Source organism: Balaenoptera physalus (assembly GCF_965194825.1).
Source record: "Balaenoptera physalus genome assembly, chromosome: 3".
NCBI classification, from domain to species: Eukaryota; Metazoa; Chordata; class Mammalia; order Artiodactyla; family Balaenopteridae; genus Balaenoptera; species Balaenoptera physalus.
Genome location: NC_138890.1, coordinates 37,010,599 through 37,026,464, shown reverse-complemented (window position 1 = coordinate 37,026,464; position 15,866 = coordinate 37,010,599). Strand labels below are relative to the sequence as shown.

At 38.0% G+C, this 15,866-nt stretch overlaps 1 protein-coding gene across 1 annotated transcript in view; it reads right to left on the bottom strand.

Annotated features, from left to right (window-relative positions):
* LOC309658165 (phospholipid-transporting ATPase VB-like) overlaps nt 1–15,460 on the bottom strand; it is a 230,269-nt gene extending 214,809 nt beyond the window's left edge. The window contains 1 exon segment of the mRNA XM_082456473.1: nt 15,120–15,460. Coding sequence (XP_082312599.1) covers nt 15,120–15,137 — 18 coding nt within the window. The 5' untranslated portion in view covers nt 15,138–15,460.
* Between the last annotated feature and the right edge of the window lie 406 nt (nt 15,461–15,866).

Here is a 15,866-nt window from a genome sequence, read left to right as displayed (position 1 = left end):
CAACCTTCAGTCTTGCTATTAATCCACCCATATGTGAGGTTACCCTGCTACCTTCTTTGGAAGATACATATTAACAACTGGAGGAGGGAATTTGAACCCTCCAAGGTAGAAATACAATTTAAATCCATATAAACAGAATTTAAGAAATTATCTGATAATTTAAGAATTATCTGATAAATTTTTAAAAAGTCACCAATGGCAATGAAATGGCAAATTCAGTAGGTGTTGTTAGGCGTAATTATAGTAACATCTGAAAAGAAAACAACATCTGTGATTTGCCCTATTAATGGCTTAATGTAACAGTGCATCTGTTACTGGAGTAACACTCCTAGCGATCTTGACTGTCTGTTTGCAAGATCTGGAAATAAAGAAAGGACTGCTGGAGAAGAAGGGAACAGGGTGCCAGATTGGTGATTGGTGGTCAAATTCCTCCCCAGAATTTTGAATTCCCCTCCAGCTACCTCGACCAGAAGTGTGTAGAAAATTCAGAGGACAAGTGAGTTCCACCTTGTATATGAACTCCTGCAGGCTAAACAACTAGCTGCTCAGAGTGATTTTTAAACATTTACTTTTCACCTTGTGGTTAGAGATATGTTACCCCAGCCCTAATGGCATGCCACAGTAGGATTTTACTAAAGGTACTCATCATGACTCGTATGCATGAGGCTTTTTTTTCTGGGGGGAGGAGTTAATACTCAGGGAGTAAACGTATTTTCTTTAAACATCAATTTTCTCCTTTGAACTCAAAGGAAATCCAGAAGTTCCCACCTATAGTTGAAATCCACTGCAACATGCCAGCTTCAGGGTATATCGATATGAAATTGGGAAGCCATATAATAGTCTCTTTTCCTCAAATCTGTATTTTCTCTCTGCTTTGAGAAACAGACACTAACTACATCTCCTTCTTCAGCCTGCAATGCCTGCAATGGTTGAGTGCAGGATAGATTCTTTATCATAAAACGTATCCAGGTCCACTCAAACTGCAAGCTCTATTGCATGAGGAAGTAGCATCTGCCAAAAGCTTATCCTAATGAAATCAACTGAAGAAAAATACAACATTCTGTTACAAAAGAAATGTGGATCTCACACTCAGCAAGGCAAATACAATTTCAAATGTGGTATAAAGAAAAGTGGTTATGTTCTGGGCCTGATTCAAAAGTTAGAATAAGTGACCAGAGGAGGCAATGATTCCTCTATTATATGGAAGGGACAAGTTGCTGTTACTCACCCCAGCAAAGATGACGTCTCTCCTGAGCGGGCTCCATTAGGAACTACGGAAAACAGGGCTTGAAAGTGGCATATTTCTCTTGTGCCGCTTGGCTAAAATATCACTTTTCACTCCTACGGTATTTTTCATCTCTCTGATTATATCTGATGGTGTCAATGCGAGGCCTTAAGCTAACACTCTCTTGGAAACTCAGAGAAGAAGAAGGCCTGGAAAGAAACAACTCTGACCAATAAAGGAGAAGGGACAAATAAGCTGTCTCACGAGAGCCCTGTGAGAAAGAAGAATAGCCTGACTGTGAGCGTGGAGCCCAGCCCCAGAACAGTGAAGGCAGTGTTCTCGGCTGGGCTGCGCGTTTACATAGCACCATCGCTGTTAGACATGGTTCTTGCATAAATTTCTACTTTCTGTGAATCAGCGAGCCAGCAATATCAAAATTCATAAGTGATTGTACTCTCTGTACATGGTACAAAAATGACTGTGCATTTACCTTTTGCAATGTATGTAATTAAGTGTGGGACAAATATAACCTTATACCTTTGTTTGGGGGCCTGGAATATAATTTAGTTGCTGGGTTTCAAGGGCACTTAAGAAAGAAAAGACTCTCTGCATTGACTTTTATACGCATGCTGGTGATGAATTTGCCCTCAGAGCTTCAGAAGTCCCATTCTGCAGTAATCATAGTTCTTACTGATTACTGTTTAATTATACAAAATAAGGAAAGTGGGACCAATATATTATATTTATGGATTATGTGAATACTTCAAACATACAGAAAATCAGAATTGTTTATGGGCTTATTGAGAGCTTTGAGTCACACCCTTAAAAGGAAATTTTCATGTATAATTTTTTTTTTTTTTTTTTTTTTTTTTTACTGAATTGTCTGTTACTCAGCTAATTGGGGTAAGTGTTATGAACCAGTTGCCATATTGATGGACAGTTACTGGTGAGCCCATTAAAAAAAAAAAGAAAAAAAGAGACAGTAAAACAAGCAACAAGCCTATTTTGAGGGTAGCAAAAGGGAAATATTTACAACCTTGGGAATAAAAGTCGGTGAAAAGAAATGAACATACTATCTAACTTCATGAAAATCTTTCCATATGACCTTGGTTGGTTGCTATGTTAACTGTGAACTTACATGTATGGTTGGATCCTATCAGACTACTAAGTAGAAGCATGGACATAAGAAACATTTTAGAAGGGATGAAACATCCATAACATCTAAACTTTGAATAGCAGTAAGGTACAAGGTAGGAATTTTTAAGAACATAAAGTTTGCCTAACGATTTGGACAGTCTAGAAGTTTTTCAAAAGGCACTTGGCATTTCACAGACATCCATCTGCTAAAGAGAAGAGTGCTTTGCAAGTCCTAGTTTTTCTCTCCCTTTTCTCAGAGTCCTATGGTTTCTTGGCACTAGTGTGACCTAGAATCACAGATTTGGTTCATCACAGAGTGTCAGCATCAGAACTGAAGGTTGTTTTGCACATGTTTTGCATGTGCTGTGGGAGAGGACACTACTGTAAAGCTTAGAGAAGTTAATAAATCTGCTCAAGGCCACCACACAGGAAGTTGGTGGCAGAGACGGGACCGCAAACCACATCTCCTCACTCCTAAAACCAGGGCTCTTCCCCTCACCACTTCCCCAGTAGAGAGAGGTGCATACAATTCTGGGACAAGAGTGTCTAGAGTATCTCTTGGACTTTCATGCTGACCAATGGACAGAGAGTCCACAAAGCATAAGCCCATTTTCCAAGCTACTTAGAAACTGTAAATACTAACAGGCATTTGCCAAGTTATTTGCACGATGAAGTTGGAATTAAAAATATCACTGTCTGGCTAATTAGAACCCTAAAAACAAGTAATAGATAGCAAACACTATGTTCAGTTTTTGCTAGAGAGGCCATGTGTCTTTCATCTGGCTGCTGGAATTCCCTAATAAATCGTGTTAAAAGATCACACATCACAGAACTGTATGTAGTTCCCCTTTCCTGCCATCAGCTTTTCTACACTTAAGTGAATCAATCATTTTGTACATATTTGCATTTCTCATTGGCTGCATCATGCTCTTCAAGTATGATTTTTAGAGTTTTTCACGGTTAGCCTTTATATTCTTGCTGCCCAAAATTGCCAATGAAGAAGCAATGTTTGACAGAAACTTTTGCCCCTTCATCTCCCACCCACCCATACCATATACCCAGGATAAACTTCATAAGCTTAAGACCAGTTATTTACTAGAGGCTGTGCAAGTTTTAGTGGTACTAATTGTTATAACTCTTGCTGAGTGGTGATTTTGTGCCAAGCACTGGGGGTGAGTACTCCACATAATGCGACTCGTTTAATTCCTCAACAACCTTAACAGATTGACGTAATTATTTCCATAAAAAAAGTTGTAAAATTCTTCAAACAAACTGAAATAGAAGTAGTTGTGGGGAAAAATCTTATGGTTACTTTGATAAGGCAATGCTTGCTTGTCTTAACTTTACTCAGGAGAAAGGCAAGGGTCTAGACTAATCTTCCCTGAACAAACAAATTCATGTTTTAAGTACTTGGAATAGAAAATAACTTGAGGCCTTTTAGCTGGTTAGCCAAATGCAAACACTGGTATAGGATTAACGAACAAAGGTTGGAAAAAGAACTGAGCAATAACAAAAGCATGAGGAAGAGTTAGTAATATGAGAGATTAGCCATAAAGTTAGTTCCTCCAGGACTGAGGCAAGGGGATGGACAGTGGTGAAGTGGCTCAAAGTATCAAACATCTCTGGAGATGTAACATGATGGAAAACAGTTCATTTACCAGATCTCCCCTTAGGAAGAATAAGCAGCCGGAGAAGAGGTAAGATACCCTCAAGGGCTATGCATGAACACCCCTAAATCACTGGTTCTCAACAAGGGATGACTTTGCGCCCCAGTGGACTTTTGGCAATATCTGGAGACATCTTTGATGGTCACACTGCGATGGGGAAGCCACTGACATGTAATGGGTAGATCCCAGGGATGCTGATAAACATCCTACACTACACAGAACATCCTCTCATGACAAAGAATTATCTGGCCCAAAATGTCAATAGTGCTGAGGTTGAGAAATCCTGCCTTAAATGTTCCCTGAACTCCAGAGGTGCTGGGTTAAGCTAACTGCAGAACTGAATCACTGAGTAAATGAGTTTGGCGAGTCTTGGTTACCTTTCCCCAACCTAAACTTTGCTCTTTGTCTAGATACTTGTTGAACAAAGTTCTAAAGATGAGCAGTTTGAAGTAGTGTGAAGTCTCAGGCTGGGCCTCTATCAATTAATTTGATTTGTGAAATAATTTTAAAAAGCAAAGACAAAGTGATGATGAAGAGCCTTTATAGTAAGGAATATTGAGCAGGGACAGGCTCAGCTGAAAAGCACCAGCAACTACAGAAAACCTCAGCGGATGATAACTTCTTGGTCGTTTGTCATCAAGTAATTTCTGTGATATTCAGGATTCCTAAATCAAATGTGACACAGTGGTAATTACCTGCACAAATATTTAGTTTGGCCTGCACAGACTTAAATTTTAGATTCACTGGCAGCATTAAACACTGGGATGCTCCTCATAATAATGCAGATTCTTTTTTGGTGGAACTCAACTAGCCAAACAACTGACAACCATGGGTACACTTTCCCACCAGTCAAGGGTTGTCCATTGCTGGGGCTTCCCTGGTGGTGCAGTGGTTAAGAGTCCACCTGCCAATGCAGGGGACACGGGTTTGAGCCCTGGTCCGGGAGGATCCCACATGCTGCAGAGCAACTGGGCCCTTGTACGACAACTACTGAGCCTGCGCTCTGGAACCTGTGAGCCATAGCTACTGAGCCTGTGAGACACAACTACTGAAGCCCACATACCTGGAGCCTGTGCTCCACAGCAAGAGAAGCCACCACAATGAGAAGCCTGTGCACTGCAGCGAAGAGTGGCCCCCGCTCGCCACAACTACAGAAAGCCCACATGCGGCGACAAAGGCCCAATGCAGCCATAAAAAAAAAAAAAAAGTTGTCTATTGCTGAATAATGCCGCTCTGGACAGGGCATGAGTATCCCCATTCCTCAACTGGACTGATTCAGGAGGTTCTATTACCTGCCTGGTCCCTGTAGCAATCTTAGTTTGCAACTCCTGTCTTAAAAGATTATACTTGTAGTAGTCCCTTATAATACTTTGTATTTCTGCAGTGTAAGTTGTGATTTCTCCTTTTTCATTTCTAATTTTATTGATTTGCATCCTCTCCCTTTTTCTCTTGATAAGTCTGGGTAAGGGTTTATCAATTTTGTTTATCTTCTCAAAAGAACCAGTTTTTAGTTTTATTGATCTTTGATACTGTTTTCTTTGTTTCTATTTCATTTATTTCTGCTCTGATCTTTATGATTTCTTTCCTTCTACTGACTTTGGGTTTGCTTTGTTCTTCTTTCTCTAGTTGTTTTAAGTGTAGGGTTAGATTGTTTATTTGAGATTTTTCTTGTTTCTTGAGGTGAGATTGAATTGCTATAAACTTCCCTCTTAGAACTGCTTTTGCTGCATCCCATAGGTTTTGGGTTGTCGTGTTTTCATTGTCATTTGTTTCTATGTATTTTCTTTATTTCCTTTTTGATTTCTTCAGTGATCTCTTGGTTATTTAGTAGCGCACTGTTTAGCCTCCATGTATTTGTGTTTTTTACAGTTTTCTTCCTGTAATTGATTTCCAATCTCATAATGTTGTGGTTAGAAAAGATGCTTGATATGATTTCAAATTTCTTAAATTTTCTGAGGCTTGATTTGTGACCCAAGATGTGATCTATCCTGGAGAATGTCCCATGTGCACTTGAGAAGAAGGTGTATTCTGCCACTTTTGGGTGGAACGTTCTATAAATATGAATTAGATCTCTCTGGTCTATTGTGTCATTTAAAGCTTGTGTTTCCTTATTTATTTTGTTTGGATGATCTGTCCATTGGTGTAAGTGAGGTGTTAAAGTCCCCTACTATTATTGTGTTACTGTCAATTTCTCCTTTCATGGTTGTTAGCATTTGCCTTATGTATTGAGGTGCTCCTATGTTGGGTGCATAGACATTTATAATTGTTATATCTTCTTGGATTGATCCTTTGATCATTATGTAGTGTCCCTCCTTATTGCTTGTAACAGTCTTTATTTTAAAGTCTATTTTATCTGATACAAGTACTGCTACTCCAGCTTTCTTTTGATTTCCATTTGCATGGAATATCTTTTTCCATCCCTTCATTTTCAGTCTGTATGTGTCCCTAGGTCTGAAATGGGTCTCTTGTGGACAGCATATATATGGATCTTGTTTTTGTATCCATTCAGCCAGTCTGTGTCTTTGGTTGGGGCATTTAATCCATTTACATTCAAGGTTATTATCGATATGTATGTTCCTATTACCATTTTCTTAATTGTTTTGGGGTTTTTTTGTGGGTCTTTTTCTTCTCTGTGTTTCCCTGCTTAGAGAAGTTTCTTTAGCATTTGTTGTAAAGCTTGTTTGGTGGTGCTGAATTCTCTTAGCTTTTGTTTGTCTGAAAAGCTTTTGACTTCTCCATCGAATCTGAATGAGATCCTTGCTGGGTACAGTAATCTTGGTTGTAGGTTTTCTCTTTCATCACTTTAAGTATATCCTTCCACTCCCTTCTGGCCTGCAGTTTCCACTGAAAAATCAGCTGCTAACCTTATGGGGATTCCTTTGTATGTTATTTTTTGTTTTTTCCCTCGCTGCTTTTAATACTTTTTCTTTGAATTTATGGACAACCAGGAAGAAATGGACAAATTCTTGGAAAGATACAATTTTCCAAGACTGAACCAGGAAGAATTAGAAAATATATACAGACCTATCACAAGTAATGAAATTGAAACCATAATTAAAAATCTTCCAACAAACAGAAGTCCAAAACCAGATGGCTTCACAGGAGAATTCTACCAAACATTTAGAGAAGAGCTAACACCCATCTTTCTCAAACTCTTCCAGAAAATTGCAGGGGGAGAAACACTCCCAAATTCATTCTACGAAGCCACCATCACCCTGATGCTAAAACCAGAAAAAGATATCACAAAAAAAGAAAATTGTGGACCAATATCACTGATGAACATAGATGCAAAAGTCCTGAACAAAATACTAGCAATCAGAATCCAACAGCACATTAAAAGGATCATACACCATGATCAACTGGGATTTATCCTAGGGATGCAAGGATTCTTCAATATACGCAAATCAATCATTGTGATACACTGCATTAACAAATTAAGGATTAAAAACCATATGATCATCTCAATAGATGCAGAAAAAGCTTTCGACAAAATTCAACACCCATTTATGATAAAAACTCTCCAGAAAATGGGTATAGAGGGAACCTACCTCAACATAATAAAGGCCATATATGACAAACCCACAGCAAGCATCATACTCAACAGTGAAAAACTGAAAGCATTTCCACTAGGATCAGGAGCAAGATAAGGATGTCCACTGTCACCACTCTAATTCAACATAGTTTTGCAAGTCCTAGCCACAGCAATCAGGGAAGAAAAAGAAATAAAAGGAATGCAAATTGCAAAACAAGAAGTAAAACTGTCACTCTTTGCCAATGACATGACACTATACATAAAAAATCCTAAAGATGCCACCAGAAAACTACTAGAACTAATCAATGAATTTGGTAAGGCTGCAGGATACAAAACTGATGCACAGAAATCTCTGGCATTCCTATACACCACCAACCAAAAACGAGAAAAAGAAGTTACGGAAATGACTTCAAGAAAAAGAATAAGAATAAAATACCTAGGAATAAAACTACCTAAGGCGGCAAAAGACTTGTACTCAGAAAACTATAAAACATTGATGAAAGAAATCAAAGATGACATAAACAGAGAAATATACCATGTTCTTGGATTGGAAGAATCAATATTGTGAAAATGACTATACTACCCAAAGCAGTCTACAGATCCAATGCAATTCCTATCAAACTACCAATGGCATTCTTCACAAAATTAGAAAAAAAATCTTACAGTTCGTATGGAAACACAAAAGGCCCCGAATAGCCAAAGCAATCTTGAGAAAGAAAAAAGGAGCTGGAGGAATCAGGCTCCCTGACTTCAGACAATACTACAAAGCTACAGTGATCAAGACAGTATGGTACTACCACAAAAAACAGAAATATAGATCACTGGTACAGGATAGAAAGACCAGAGATATACCCACACACATATGGGCACCTAATTTACGACAAAGGAGGCAAGAACTTACAATGGAGAAAAGACCGCCTCTTCAATAAGTGGTTCTGGGAAAACTGGACAGCTACATGTAAAAGGATGAAATTAGAACACTCCCTAACACCATACACAAAAGTAAACTCCAAATGGATTAAAGACTTAAATGTAAGACCAGACACTATAAAATTTTTAGAAGAAAACACAGGAAAAACACCCTTTGATATAAACCACAGCAAGATCTTTTTTGACCCACCTCCTAGAGTAACAGAAATAAAAACAAAAATAAACAAATGGGATTAATTAAACTTAAAAGCTTTTGCACAGCAAAGGAAACCATAAGCAAGACAAAAAGACAACCCTCAGAATGGGAGAAAATATTTGCAGATGAAACAACAGACAAAGGATTAATCTCCAAAATATACAAACAGCTCATGGAGCTCAATATAAAAAAAACAAATAATCCAGTTAAAAAATGGGAGGACGACCTAAACAGACATTTCACCAAGGAAGACATACAGATGGCCAAGAGACACATGAAAAGATGCTCAAAATCACTAATTATTAGAGAAATGCAAATCAAAGCTACAATGAGTTATCACCTCACACCAGTCAGAATGGCCATTATCAAAAAATCCAGAAACAATAAATGCTGGAAAGGGTGTGGTGAAAAGGGAACCCTCCTACACTGTTGGTGGGAATGTAAATTCATACAACCACTATGGAAAACAGTATGGAGGTTCCTTAAAAAACTAAAAATAGAACTACCATATGACCCAGCAATCCCACTACTGGACATACACCCTGAGAAAACCATAATTCAAAAAGAGACATGCACCACAATGTTCACTGCAGCACTATTTACAATAGCCAGGACATGGAACCAACCTAAATGTCCATCGACAGATGAATGGATAAAGAAGATGTAGTACATATATGCAATGGAATATTATTCAACCATAAAAAGAAACAAAACTGAGTAGTGAGGTGGATGGACCTAGAGTCTGTCATACAGAGTGAAGTAAGTCAGAAAGAGAAAAATAAATACCGTATGCTAACGCATATATATGGAATCTAAAAAGAAAAAAAATGGTACTGATGAACCTAGTTGCAGGGCAGGAATAAAGAGGTAGACACAGATAATGGACTTGATGACATGTGGTTCGAGGGTGAAGCCAGGGCAAAGTGAGAGTAGCATCAACATATATACACTACCAAATGTAAAATAGTTGGCTGGTGGGAAGCAGCAGCATAGCATAGGGAGATTGGTTCGGTGCTTTGCGATGACCTAGAGGGGTTGGATAAGGAGGATGGGAGGGAGGCTCAAGAGGGAGGGGTTATGGGGACATGTGTTTGTATTGTGTTTGTATGTGGCTGATTCTCTTTGTTGTGCAACAGAAATTAACACGGTATTGTGAAGCAATTATACTCCGATAAAGATCTATTAAAAAAAGAAAAGATTATGCTTAAATTTATTTTACTTTCCTCTTTAGGGTGACCCCATGTAATGATAGTGTGTTTTGGAATATATGTATGCCTAGATTAATTTTCATTTAGTCAATTTTGCACCATCTTTTGGCCATTTTTGTGTTAATCACAATTTTGGCTTTTCCATGACTTTCTTTCCTTCAATTTTCCTGGTTTTAATCAAACGGTGACTAAACAGTGAAAAATAACTCATTGTTCACCGAATGGGATGGAAAGTCACCACAATTCCCTTACTACCCATTTTATTAGCTTAATAATTTTTGGTATAAAACGCATGAAAAAAAATATTCTCCAAATAAATATTTTGACCATCACTTAAGGGAACTTTGTAGGAACAATTTACTGGGATCTATATAAAATAAGTTTTAGAATAAAATACTGCATACTGATATTGAAAGTGAGAAATAGCCAAAATTCAAATAGGTGTTTTATAGCAATCAGATCACTCATCAGAAGTTCACAAAAGGAGCTTGTGATTCTTTGAACAATGATTTGTTTAAATCAGTGCATGAGGAAGAACAGATAGTTTTGATTTTCACAAAGTAAGGGCAAATTTTTATACTGTCTACTCCATGTTGTGCAATAGAAGATATTTTCAGTAATTTATGCTAAATAGAAGGATAACTATTAAAGTATTTGTTTTATTGATAAGAGTAAGGTTATATAATATAGTCACTTGTGTAGGATAGTGGGTCTCAAAACTTTTGGAATCAGTGTTCCTTTATACTCTTAAAAATTATTTAGAATTTTTTGTTTATGTATGGACTATATTAGAAACTTAAAATTAGAAAAATCTAAATTATTTATTCATTTCTTTAAAATAATATATTTATTACATGTTAATATATAACATTTTAACAAAAAATAACTATATTTCCCAACACAAAAAATTAGTGAGAATTTTTCTAAATCTCATTAGCATTTGGATTAGTAGAAGACAGCTGGATTCTCATATCTGTTTATCCATTCGTTCTGTTGCATCATGTTGTTGTGTTGAAATACTGAAGAAAAATCCAACCTTATACATAGTTATAAAAGGGAGGACTCATGGATCCCCCAAAAGAGCTTTGAGAACTGTGATTAGTTTTATGTGTCAACTTGGCTATGCTACAGCCCCCGGTTATTCAATCAAGCAGTAGTCTAGGTATTGTGAAGGTATTTTGTAGGTGTGATTAAAGTCCATAATCGGTCCGCCTTAAATAGGGCCTGATATGAATAGATGAAAGGCCTTGGAAGCAGAGTTGTGTCTTCCCTGAAGAACAAGAAAAAATTCCATCTGTAGATAGCAGTTGCAGCTCATGCTTGAGAATTGCAGCCTGGCCTGCCCAATGGCCTACCCTATGGAGGTCACACTTGAGTAGCCAGCCCAACTATCATGTAAGCCAATTCCTTGCAATAAATCTCTTAATATATACCACCTACTGGTTCTGTTCATCTGATTGAACTCTGATACAGGGACCCCCTAGGGATCCTCAGACCACACTGTAAGAATCACTGATAGAAGATATATTTTATAAAGCCTTTGATGTCACTTACCTAACTGGCTTAACAATAATTCTATGAAGTCAAAAAGGCAGAAATCATCACTTCTATCCTCAGAGAGTATATTTATCAAATGGCACACATCCATCAATGGCTCTTAGTCTTTTTTCTTTTTTTAATAAATTTATTTATTTATATTTTTGGCTGCGTTGGGTCTTCGTTGCTGCACATGGGCTTTCTCTAGTTGTGGCAAGTGGGGGCTATTCTTCATTGTGGCGCACGGGCTTCTCATTGTGGTGGTTTCTCTTGTTGTGGAGCACGGCCTCTAGACATGTGGGCTTCAGTAGTTGCGGCTCGCGGGCTCTAGAGCGCAGGCTCAGTAGTTGTGGCACATGGGCTTAGTTGCTCTGTGGCATGTGGGATCTTCCCGGACCAGGGATCGAACCTGTGTCCCCTGCATTGGCAGGCGGATTCTTAACCACTGTGCCACCAGAGAAGCCCAATGGCTCTTAGTCTTGATCCTTAAATCCCTGGTTCTATTGCATTGCTCCTATCCTTCAGTACAATAACCTTCAATATATTTGCAAGTATACACACAGATCTAGACATTCATCTTACTTAATACACTCATGCCACAAAGAATTTCCTTAGAAAAAGTAGGTAGGACCTACTTTAAGTGAATTTCTTAAGGGAAAGTGATACAGAAGAAACACAGGGCTTTGTTTTATGCTCAAGCAGTTTACAATTTACCTGGGAGAAATAAGATTATTCACCCCTGAATATCTGAGATTTAATGAAGTAACTAGGACTTTGATTCTTTACCAACACTTTTTTAAGCACTAGGCACTGGAATAGAGTCACTTTCATCTTTTTCAGCTACTTCTACTATGGAATGGACCCCCTCACCCCGTATTTGATGGCCCCACTAGTCAGTGAGTTTATGGAAGACAGGGATAGTGACTTAGTGATAACGACCTGTTCATTGAATGACTGAGGATGCCAAGAATGGGTGCAATACATAAAGGTGAAAACAAAGAGCAGAAGTGGAAAAGTTGGGAGAAATGGAAAAACCAAAGAGATGAATGATGGAATATGACTTTCAAAAAAAGAATAAAGAGGAAACCGAGCTGGAGAAAAGGGTGTGTATCAAAGAGTAACAAGAGATTTATGAGAACAAATGAAAGGCTTCCATTTTATGGAAGACTGGCCAAGGAGTCTGTGTTTCATTAGGAAGAAGAGGCAGAATAGTATCATGGCTGAGAGTATAAACTTCAATCAGACAGATGTGAGTTTGGGTCTTAGTTCCATCACACACTTGTTATGTGATCTTGGATAAATTACCTAACCTTTTAGGGCCCCAGTTTCCACAACCGTGAACTTTTAGAGAGTTATTGTGAAGATTAAAGGAGAAAGTGTATGTAAAGTACATCACATAGTGCCTAGCAGAGAGTAAATCCAGTGAGTGTTGACTCTCATAATTATTAATGTTACTACTGCTATCATTATTAATTCTAGGGGCAGCAAGCAGCCCATGGGAGGTTTTTAACTGGGATGGTGATATGGAGGCACCTGTCAATTTTGAAAATATATTTGATGTTAGAATGAATCATTAAGGGGAAATACTGGAGCCTGAACAATCAGGAGGTTACCTTATAGTCCAAGCACAAAGAAGTGACAGAGGTAAGGAACATCCTAGCCCAGTGCTCCTTCCACTGGATCATCCCATACACAACAGATTGGACCTCTGCAGCTTATTATTCTAAATAGGAGCAAAAGGTCTCTTAAGTATAATTGGGAAAAGAGAAACGGTGTAAAATTTTGCAAGTGTATTTAATTTCAATACATTGTTGATCAGATTTAGGGGAGAATTTTAGAATATCAAAGTTGCAGCATTTAGAGATTGTCAAACTCTCTGACATACCTATGAGGCTTTCCAAGTTCCCTCTGCTTACATGGCAAATTAAAGGTTCCCAGAAAACAAATTGCTAAGGAGACACCAGTCTAGGCTAATAATTTTTAAAAAATGCTTATAAGTCACATAAACATCTTTGTGTATGTCTAGGATCTTTTAAGACTTATGTATAGCTAGATACATAAGTATCTACAGAGCTTACACATGGTGACTATTCACACTGAATGAAACCCATCTGTTAATATCTGGGTACACTGGCGGTAAAGTCAGTTGATGACAGGTAGGTGTAACAGAAGCTGACTAGGAGAAATCACTTGCCAATCTATAGCACTGGTCTTGTTATGTCTGTATCCAGTAATTATGACATCTTTTAATTTTCAAGTAAATTCTTGGTCTTACTGTGAGGTTTAATCTTTATTTTCAAACACACAGAGAACTTGGATTCTTCCTGAGCAACTTGACACATAGCAGAATGTCAGTAGGCTGAATCTCAGGGTTTCCTAAAATTGTACAGTTTTAATAATGTGTACACACTGAAATCCAAAGACATGCTGATCTCCACGTATAACACTTCTGACTTAGTTTGGGAGGGCAATGACAAATAGTACAGAACATTCACCAGAATTATGATTTAGCTACTAGTTTAAAGTGGAATTTCTAGTCTCAGTTGATTGAAACACATGTGCTTATGTTTCAGTGTAATAGATGTGAATCCCCCTTTCAAAAGAATTATAAGTTTGCATTGTGCATTTGTGCAGAAATCATTGATTGGAATAGGTATTCCATGAGTATAAAGGAAAAAAAAGACATTAAGTAAGAGACATCTCACAGTGGCCTTTGTACATGATTTTTCTCTCCATCAAATGCTAGTACTCAAGTTGACCTTCCAGGTAGAAGGGATGGATTGTCTCAGAGCCAAAAATGCATGTTGTGCAGGCCCTGTGGTTGTCTAACAATACGCATTTGCAAGGTAGCTGCTTGGGACAGAGGTGGAGTGAGACCTGAGAAGAGAGAGATGTGATCTTCATCTAGAAATAAAAGCCTTGCGTTAGCTAAATGTACTGATAAGCAGTGTGTGTGGCTCACCACTTCCTATGACTTTTAGGTGAGAGGTAACTAGGAACTCATGGAGTTCAAGCAATGAACTTGGAATAACAGCTTAAGATGAAATAGGGCCTCAGATTTTAAGTCTTCCAATATTAGCATATGACAGATAAAGGAGACAGAGACTCAGGAAGGTTAAGGAGGGTCATGAGTCAAGGTCACCACCAGGACTATTTTATAACTTCTAATCCAGTATATTTTTGCCACTTCACACTGTCTCAGTGAGGTCACCATGATCACTGTATTTCTACCTAACTGTTTTCTACCCATTTACTTTAGCAGAACGGGAAATTTATTGGCTCACAGAACTGGAATGTTCAGAGATCCAAGGGCTCTAATAATTGCATGTTTTAGTCTGGCTTTTTCTGTGTGGTGGGCCAGATGGCCTTTGGAAACTCCAGACACACATACTGACTCAGCCTATAAGCCTCATTAGAAGGTCTTTCCTGACACATTTTATTTCCCCAAAGTCCCAGGAAAACCTCTAACTGGTTCACTCTGCATGAGGTACCCATCCACACCAGCCCATGTACATACTCTGTGCCAAGGTCTTTTAACCACATTGAATATATTATTCACAAGAAAAAGGGGTTATCTAATTAGAAGGAAGTCAGGGATTCTAAACAGGCACAAGCAACCAACATATATCATAATCATATTTCTAAAATAAAATGTCATGGAAGGAAATATCTAAAAACAGAAACTTACCAAACAACGGGATACCATCTATGGAAATGGTGTTGCTTTTCTTCTTTAAAATAATTTGTGTCAATATCTGCAATGACAAAGATAAGGAAAAATCTCATTTCAGTAGATGAAAGATTGATGCACTATGGCTTACATCATAATAATTGCTTTCATACACACTCAACATAAAATATTTTATAGTCTTTGCACAGTGTCTGGCATTTAATGAATGCTCATTCCCATTCTTTGCACATGTACAACTGTTAGCCTGATTTGTGCCAAGGTCACTGTCATCGCCTTTTATCACCACGGACTGTCAGTGTCATTCATGTTATGAAGTCTCAGTTAAAAGACAAAATGGACTGTAAGCTGTTCCATATTTTTGGTTTCCAACATTTGAGTTTTTGAATGCCATGATTCCCAGAATGGCCTACCATTTGCTCTGTGATTTCATAGCACATATTCCCATCCTCCTTACACTTCAGTGGGACTTGCATTATTCTGATTTTCTTTTTAATTTCAATTCACATGAACCTTGGTTATTATGTCTTTGAGAATTTCATGATATAGCTGGAATTGTGTCATCTGGTAAAATTAGGTTTCTACAATGTCACTCTGGAGGATAGTCAAAGACTTAAATGCAGCACAAATTGTTCAGAACTTGTCACCTGTCTAATCTCAGTAGAGACCAAAGAGGTAGTGTGTGATCATGGTTAGGAGCTAGGGTTTTTAAGTTACAAAGTTCTGGGTTCAAATCCTGATTTCTTA